The sequence below is a fragment of the Bison bison genome, unplaced genomic scaffold (genome assembly GCF_000754665.1).
Source record: "Bison bison bison isolate TAMUID 2011002044 unplaced genomic scaffold, Bison_UMD1.0 scf7180017864307, whole genome shotgun sequence".
In the NCBI taxonomy this organism is placed as follows: Eukaryota; Metazoa; Chordata; class Mammalia; order Artiodactyla; family Bovidae; genus Bison; species Bison bison.
Window position 1 is genome coordinate 48,374 of NW_011494879.1, and position 9,118 is coordinate 57,491.

Below are 9,118 nucleotides of genomic sequence, written 5' to 3' on the forward strand. Positions count from 1 at the left end.
CCCAACTCTCTGGGTTGTCTCAGAGCACTAGCTTTGAGTGCCCTGCTTCATGCATCAAATTTGCACTGGTCATCTCTTTTACATATGGTAATATACATGTTTCATGCTATTCTCTCAAATCATCCCACCCTCGCCTTCTCCCACAGAGTCCCAAGTCTGTTCTTCAAATCTGTGTCTCTTTTGCTGCCTTGCACATAGGGTCATCGTTACCATCTTTCTAAATTCCATATATATGCGTTAATATACTGCATTGGTGTTTCTCTTTCTGACTTACTTCACTCCATATAATAGGCCCCAGTTTCATCCACCTCATTAGAACTGACTCAAATGCATTCTTTTTTCATAGCTGAGTAATATTCCATTGTGTACATGTACCACAACTTCCTTATGCGTTCATCCGCTGATGGACATCTAGGTTGCTTCCATGTCCTAGTTATTGTACACAGTGTTGCAAAGATCCTTCATTCTTAAGAAGTCTTCTTGGTACATTTGACAGAGTTTCTATTTACAAAAGTTCCACAAACAGTTGTCCATACAAAACAAAGTCCCCCTAATCTAGGAACCTTTATTCAAAAAAAGACTATCTCTAGGATCTATCCCATCCTCCCATCGCCACAGCCCTTCACCTGGCACCCAGCTGCCATCCTGTCTCAGCTGGACCACAGCCACAGCCTCATTACTTTCTGCCTCCTTGCAGTCCATCCTGCTCTACTCTGCCATCCACCCTACCCCAGGCTGCTTTTTCTAAATCTCCAGACTGACTGTGTCTCTGCTGATTCAATTCCTTCCAGAGCCATTCTACTGCATCTGTCTGCAGCTATTAATGTTTGGTTACAAGCAGCAGATTCCCAACTCTGACCAATTTAAGTGACAGAGGATTTCATGGACCAGCCCCCCAGGATGGAAGGAATAGCTAACGTTTTGAGAAGGTCAGCAATCCAGACTTCCCTGGAGATGTTGAAAGCAAGAACAAATGGACAGTGTTTTCAGAGCCCAGCTGTGGGGACTTCTGGGGCAGTCCAGTGATTAAAACTCCATGCTCCCAATGCGGAGATGCATGGGGAGCTGGTTCAATCCCTGGTCTAACTAAGATCCCACATGATGCTCAGCACAGCCAAAAACAAAGAGAGAGAGAGGAGAGAGAGCCCAGCTGTGGGGGAAAAGCCCAGTCTTCTCAGTCTCCATGCAACTCTACACAGGGGCCGGGGTATAAAAAGAAGGTGTTTCATCGACCAGGATGGATTCACAGGCCCACCTCTTGGCCAGGAAAGGACTCTGGACAGAACCACCAAGTCTGAAATTAACACAGAGGGAAGGATTCTCAACAAAGTCAAAGTATTAGCAGAAGAGAGGAAATAGATACAGGTCCAGCAAGGACAAGACACAGCTATGCCATGCCCACTTACAGCACCCGAAGAGTCCTTCCACATCAGAGCAGCTTGGGGAGCAGGCAAGGATTGCATTCTCTTCATTCAACAGGACCAGGGAGAAGTGATGGAAGCAGTCCCCAGTCAGCTCAGGAGAGACAGGACTTTTTGGACCATGAGACAGTAGACCCAGCCAGGGACCTCAGCCTGGACCCCAATTTCCTGCATTGTTTCTGTCATCATTCCTCATAAGGAACTCTAAACCCAAAATACAAGCATGAAGAAGCTTTTCCAACCTCTTACCTCATCCCTCTGACTTCTCCTCCCTCGTTGCTGGCTACGGGGGTCTGTGTGGCTGGGCAGAGCCTGAGGGCTCCAGAGTCAAGCAGGGTAGGACAGTGTGAGTTAGAAGGGAGATCACGCTCCCCTGAGTTCTCTCCTTTGTTTTCCTCTTTATTGTCTGTTCTGCCCTCGCTGGAATGTGAGCTCCATGCAGGCTGAAGCCTGTCATTTCTTCAGACTTTGAACTTTATAGGAGACATTTTTTAATTATTATTTTATTATTGAGGTAGAGCTGATTTACTCTATTTCAGGTGTACAACATAAGGATTCAATATTTTCATAGATTATACTCCATTCAAAGGGAAAGGGAAGTCGCTCAGTCATGTCCGACTCTTTGTGACCCCATGGACTGTAGCCTACCAGGATCCTCCATCCATGGGATTTTGCAGGCAAGAGTACTGGAGTGGGTTGCCAATTCCTTCTCCAGGGGATCTTCCCAACCCAGGGATCAAACCCAGGTCTCCCACACTGTAGGCAGACGCTTTACTGTCTGAGCCACCAAACTCCATTTAAAGTTATAAAGTAATGGCTACACTCCGTGTGCTGTACAATGTATGAAACAAACTACAGCGCCGTATTGCACAGCCTTATCTACTGATCACTCACTGCTGTAGCCCAAGTCTGAGACAGTAACTAGCATGCAATTAGGAATATAAACATTTGTGACTGAACAAATACCCTGCAAGTAAGGTGGAGGATACACCCCATCTCTGCCCTTGACCCTGAGCCAGACAAGCAAGATCAGGCCTGGAAGTGAGTCAAACCAGGAAGCAAGAGGAAGCCAGATGGGGGAACGAGCACAGCTTTAGATTCAACCAGATCTGGGTCCCAGTCTGGCTCTGACGTGTTGAGGGCATGTCACTTAACCACCCTAAGTCTCCATCTCCTTGTTTTTTGTTTTTTGCTTTTTTAAATGTTTTTTGTTTTGTTTTTTGGCCATGTGACATGTGAGATCTTAATTCTCCAACCAGGAATGGAACTCACACCCCTAGCATTGAAGTGCAGAGTCTCAACCACTGGGTCCTCAGGGAAGTCCCAGTTTCCTTGGTCTGGAAACAGGGATCATACCACCAACTTCACACTGTTGGGTTGAAAATAACCAAGAAATGAAATATGTGAAACTGGCACAGAGTAAATGCTCTCCTCCCCAAATGCCTTTCAGCTCTGGTGCATGCTCAGTAAGAGAGGAAGTTGCTCTAATCAGATTGTGGGAGCTGAATGCCACATTTCCTGGGGCTGGGAAGTTGTGTATTTTAGGAGAGAAGCCTGGAAAAGGCAATGCCTAACCCATGTCTGGAGAAGGCAATGGCAACCCATTCCAGTACTCTTGCCTGGAAAATCCCATGGATGGAGGAGCCTGGTAGGCTGCAGTCCATGTGTTGCTAAGAGTCAGGCACGACTGGGCAACTTCACTTTCACTTTTCACTTTCATGCATTGGAGAAGGAAATGGCAACCCACTCCAGTATTCTTGCATGGAGAATCCCAGGGACACAGGAGCCTAGTGGGCTGCTGTCTATGGGGTCGCACAGAGTCGGACACGACTGAAGCGACTTAGAAACAGCAGCAGCAGCAACCCATGTCAGGAGAGTAGGGGTGGGAGGGGCAGGATGAAACGTCAGTGATGAAAGATCTGGACAGTGACAGGCCCCGGGGATCCCAGAAGATAATCTCCTCCTGCAAACCTCCAGCACATGTAGCCTGTGGTCAGGAGAAAGGTTTCTTCCGTATTATCCCTGCTTCTGGGGATGGGATCAAAAGAGACACAGATAGCAGGCAATTTGGAAAAAGCATTTTATTAACTTCATGAAAAACAGCTGCCCTGAGTTGAGACCTGGATGAGGACAGAGCTCTGGTGGCTTCCAACCAATGGCCCGGAGAAAGCCACCTGTTCTCTCCATATCCAGGGTCTCATTTGGGGTCCCACTGAGAAGACGAACACCCCACTTCCTTGCCCCCTCCATGCAGGCACAGATCCAATGCGTTCTTGTAGGACATGAGATCCTCCTGCTCCGTGGCTGTTTCACTGAACAGGAAAATGAATTCTCAACACTCTAGACATTCGGATCAGGACTGATCTAGAATGCCAGCCACTGTTCTGGATCAGCAACTAGGAGCACAACATTCTGGATAACCAGTCAGAATAACCAGTCAACATTCTGGAGGGCCACCCAGAATTCTAGAATGCAAAATAAGAACCCCTTCACTTTCCAGAAGATTCCATCAGGAGTCCCATATTTCAGAATGCCTAAATTCCGGATCAACTAGAAATCTGGCCTTCTAGGTGGTCACCCAGGAACCCAGTGTTCTGGCATGCTGAAGGGATAACCACTCCTCACATTCTCAATGGTTCACCAGGAATTCAGCATTCTAGAACAACAAACAAGAACCACAGTATTCCAGACCATGGGTAAGAGACCTAGATTTCTAAATGTCCACACTGATACTGTCGACGCCAAATCAGAAACCCAACATCAAAGACAATCCACCCCTCGGCATTCTGGAACAGCAAGCAGGAAGCTCTACCATCCAGAATGCTGCTGCCTGGCCCCTTCAGAGCTCTGTGGGTGGCCGCTCCACCCCAGGCCTGTCCTCCCGATGGGGGTCTGGCACATGGAAGGAGACGTAGGGACAAGTCTTGGTGTTGAGGCAAACCAGCTTCTTCAGCGTGGCCGTCTTGACAAGGTTGAAGCCCACGTCACCACCAAATGTGCTTGCCTTCCAGTACTCTGGAGAACAGATGGGGTTCCCTAAGAGGCCCTTAAGGGAAAAAGGAGCCCCCATTTCTATCATACTCTCCCCAAAGATGGAGTTCGGATGGCACTTCTCAAGAAGTAGCCCCGGATAGAATTCCAAAGCATTGATGTCTCCATACAGCTCCTCCAACTCAGCTGCCATCTCCTTCTCCCCTGCAAAAGGGGGGAAGCCAGAGTCAGAATTATGATGCCATCCATTAAGGTTCAGGAGGGAACATTCTAGGTCCACCCTATTCCAGGGAGAAGAAGGGACTTTAGAAGATCAACTTGAGCAAATGAGCAGGTGACCTAAAATCCGGCCTGGCTGACTGACCCTGCTCCAGGGCTGCCTGGAGAGAAGAAATTTGCTACTACAGATGGAGTCAAGGGCCTGGATCTGCAACCAGACAGTGTGCACCTTGAAACAACTCACTCCATACCTCTGTGCCCTGATTACCTGATCCTTACAACAGAGAGAAGCTCCCCATCTTGTTTCCTTCATGGGCAGGTTTCAAGGCCTTATCCTGGCCCAAGACCCTGCATGCCACTGGAGCTTCAAGTTCACACTTGTCCAAATTCACATAAAGATTTAGCGACAGTGTTCTGTCTGTCTCTCTGGACTGTCATGGGAAACAGACGTGGAGCATCACTACCCGTTTCCTCAAGTCCACCCTCCATGGGGCAGCAGTACACGTCAGGGGTCAGGTCACACCCTGGTCATAGCCTTTCAGTGGCCCCTCATCATCTGTGACAAGAGTTTCTGAACTTGGCTTCCCAACAACTGGGTATTTTGAGCAACAATAAATATTTATATATATATAAAATATAATACATATGTTATATATGTAAGTGTTATATACATATTTGTGTTTTATATATACACACATATGTATACATGTACACAATCTATGGTGTCTATATACATATCTATATATACACACACACACATACACTCTTGGGCACGACCTGTGTGCTAAGTCTAGGCCTACTGAATCAGAATCTCTAGAAGTGAAATCTCAGATTTGGTATTTTTAATTCGTTTTCTAAGTGAGTTTTAGGAAGCTGATCCATAAATGGGATTTAGGAACCACTAGTCGGAGTCCCTGGTGGCTCAGAGGTTAAAGCGTCTGCCTGGAATGTGGGAGGCCCAGCTTCGATCCCTGGGTCGGGAAGATCCCCTGGAGAAGGAAAATGGCAACCCACTCCAGTACTCTTGCCTAGAGAATCCCATGGAGGGAGGAGCCTGGTAAGCTACAGTCCATGGGGTCGCAAAGAGTCGGACACAACTGAGTAACTTCACTTCACTTCAGACAAAATAAAACTCAAAATCTTAGCATAGAATCCAAAATTCCACACAGTATGAGCCAGCCTCCTAGCACCAACTCTACCCTCTGCCCTCACAAGCCTCTTGCTCCAGCCACACCTAGGACTATTTTCCTGAATAGGCCAGGATATTTTCAAGGCTCATTCTTTTTAACCCCTGTGTTTTTGTACTTTCTGTTCCTCCACCTAGAAAGCTCTTCCCTCTGTTCTTCACTGGAAAACCCCTTTTTATCCTTCAAACCCAGGTGAGAACCCACCTTCTCTCCCCAGGCTGAGTCATCTGCAACACTCGCCACCCCTGGCACCATGCTCCCACACCCCTCAAATCCCACGGTCACAGGGCTGGCCACATGTGACCATGGATCGCCCCATTCTGTTTCCTCGAGGTCTTCTTCACTTCAGCATGAGCCCCTGGAGGGCAGGAATCGTGGTCAGGAAGCAGCTGCTCACCTGTGAGCTCCTGGAAAGAGGTGTAGGGCTTCATGCCAAACCTCTTGCGGTACTCATTGAAAGGCTGCAGCCTCAGCTCCCGCGATTCCTTGATGACATCCACGGCCACGTGCAGGATGTGGTGGTCTATGTTCCTACCCCCACCGATCTGCCAAGAGATAAATACAGTGGTGGTCTGAGAGCCAAGACATGTTGTCCTGGAGAAGAATTTCAGGTCAGGAATCCTTCCTGAGTAGAAAGTATGGCTCAGTCTAGCAAGCACCAAGCTATGAACCCTACCTAGGTCTGCATGGCCATGCTTCTCAGCTTCCTCATCTTATTTAGTTATTTATATTTGTATTTTTGGCCACATGGAGTGGCAAGCAGGACGTTAATTCCCTGATTAGGGATGGAACCCATGCACCCCTGCACTGGGAGCTTAGAGTCTTAACCACTGGACCGCCAGGGAAGTCCCAGCAGCTTCCTCATCTTTAGACTGTAGAGTGGTCCAGGAGGACTTCTCTAGTCACTCACTGGACACATGGTTCCCCAGCCCTTTGAATTTAGGTGAGGACCTCCAACATCCTGTTAAGGAAGGTTCTGGAGGTATTAGATACAACAACTAGGACTCTGCAGAGGAGATGGCCAACATGGCCACAGTCAAGAGCTCAAACAGAGGGGACTGGCATTTCAGATCTGGAAATAAAAGGCAGAAAGGTTTCTGAGCTTTTAAGTGATGGAAACTGATGGATGGACAAACACTAGTTTGAGGGGCCAAAACTGTATGACTTTCCTGGGATATTTTTTAAACTCTACCTGGCAGAACTGACGTGTCTGTCATCCCCCAAATCAGTTCTTATCACAGAACAAAGATATTTAGTCTTTTAATGGATTTTGCTGAGGAATCCGGGGCTTCCCAGATGGTGCCAGTGGTAGAGAATCTGCCTGCCAATGCAGGAGACATAAGAGATGCAGTTCAATCCCTGGGTCAGGAAGATCTACTGAAGGAGGCCATGGCAACCCACTCTGGTACTCTTGCCTGGAGAATTCCATGGACTGAGGGGGCTGGTGGGCTATAGTCTATAGTGTCCAGCAGAGTCGGACACAACTGAAGCAACTCAGCAGGAACACATACTGAAGAACCTATTTCTATTGTTTTTCACTCTCTGTAGCACAGAATTGAGATTACACAAAATTTACTGAGTGTCTAGTATTAAAAAGCGAACCCCTAATAACCTGCTGCCACTAGAAAAGAGAAACTGAGCTAGGAGGCAGGAACACAGAGCATCAAGTCACTTCATCCAGACCAGAAAAAGTTGCACACAGGAATGCAGGTGACCCCACCTGCTTCTCCTTCTTTTTGCCAAGCCTCCTGGGAGAGGAATTGTTGTAAGTTAGCAGGGATGGAGCTAAAATCTCGCCATGAAAGGTGTAATATATAAGCACATTTAGTTTAAGTAAACAGAGCTTTACTCCAAGACCAAGGGGCAATCTCCTGTGAAGGGATGGAAATGGGGTTCAAAGCCCAGGTAATCTGATGCGATAAAGAAGGTGCATCAAAGGGAATTCCCGATGGTCCAGTGGTTAGCACTTTCACTTCCCAGGGTCCAGCTTCCATCCCTGGTCGAGGAACTAAGATTCCACAGCCATGCATGCATACAAGTCACTTCAGTCCTGTCTCAATCTTTGGGACCCCTTGGACTGTACCCCACCAGGCTCTTCTGCCCATGGGTGTGAATACTGGTGTGAATTGCCATGCCCTCCTCCACAAGATCTTCCTGATCCAGGGATCAAACCCATAGCTCCAGCTGTGGCAGGCAGATTCTTTACCACTAGTACTACCTGGGAAGCCAAGCAACACAGCCCAAAAGAAAAAGAAAAAAAAAGGACTCCAGAAAAATCTGATTCATAACTGAGTCAAGGCTATGGTTTTTCCAGTGGTCATGTATGGGTGTGAGAGTTGGACTATGAAGAAAGCTGAGCACCTAAGAATTGATGCTTTTGAACTGTGGTGTTGGAGAAGACTCTTGAGAGTCCCTTGGACTGCAAGGAGATCCAACCAGTCCATTCTGAAGGAGATCAACCCTGGAATTTCTTTGGAGGGAATGATGCTGAAGCTGAAACTCCAGTACTTTGGCCACCTCATGAGAAGAGTTGACTCACTGGAAAGGACTCTGATGCTGGGACGGACTAGGGGCAGGAGGAGAAGGGGACTACAGAGGATGAGATGGCTAGATGGCATCACTGACTTGATGGACGTGAGTCTGAGTGATCTCCGGGAGTTGGTGATGGACAGGGAGGCCTGGCGTGCTGCAATTCATGGGGTCACAAAGAGTCGGTCACGACTGAGCGACTGAACTGAACTGAACAGAACTGAAAGAGCATAGGTCTAAAAGAGAACATAGGCAAAACACTCTCCAACATACATCACAGCAGGATCCTCTATGACCCACCTCCCAGAATATTGGAAATAAAAGCAAAAATAAACAAATGGGGCCTAATTAAACTTAAAAGCTTCTGCACAACAAAGGAAACTATAAGCAAGGTGAAAAGACAGCCTTCAGAATGGGAGAAAATAATAGCAAATGAAGCAATTGACAAACAACTAATCTCAAAAATATACAAGCAACTCCTACAGCTCAATTCCAGACAAATAAATGACCCAATCAAAAAATGGGCCAAAGAACTAGACATTTCTCCAAAGAATACATACAGATGGCTAACAAATACATGAAAAGATGCTCAACATCACTCATTATCAGAGAAATGTAAATCAAAACCACGATGAGGTACCATTTCACGCCAGTCAGAATGGCTACGATCCAAAAGTCTACAAGCAATAAATGCTGGAGAGGGTGTGGAGAAAAGGGAACCCTCTTACACTGTTGGTGGGAATGCAAACTAGTACAGCCACTATGGAGAAC

The 9,118-nt window shown here is 47.2% G+C and overlaps 1 protein-coding gene across 1 annotated transcript in view; it reads right to left on the reverse strand.

The window, feature by feature from the left end:
• Positions 1 to 3,487: 3,487 nt before the first annotated feature.
• The window catches only part of PTGS1 (prostaglandin-endoperoxide synthase 1 (prostaglandin G/H synthase and cyclooxygenase)), a gene marked incomplete at its 5' end in the record, with an annotated part of 25,902 nt that continues 20,271 nt past the window's right edge, over positions 3,488 to 9,118 (reverse strand). Inside the window, 2 exons of the mRNA XM_010852101.1 lie at positions 3,488 to 4,616; positions 6,216 to 6,363. Of these exons, the coding sequence (XP_010850403.1) occupies positions 4,261 to 4,616; positions 6,216 to 6,363 (504 nt within the window). The remainder of the gene's footprint in view (positions 4,617 to 6,215; positions 6,364 to 9,118) is intronic.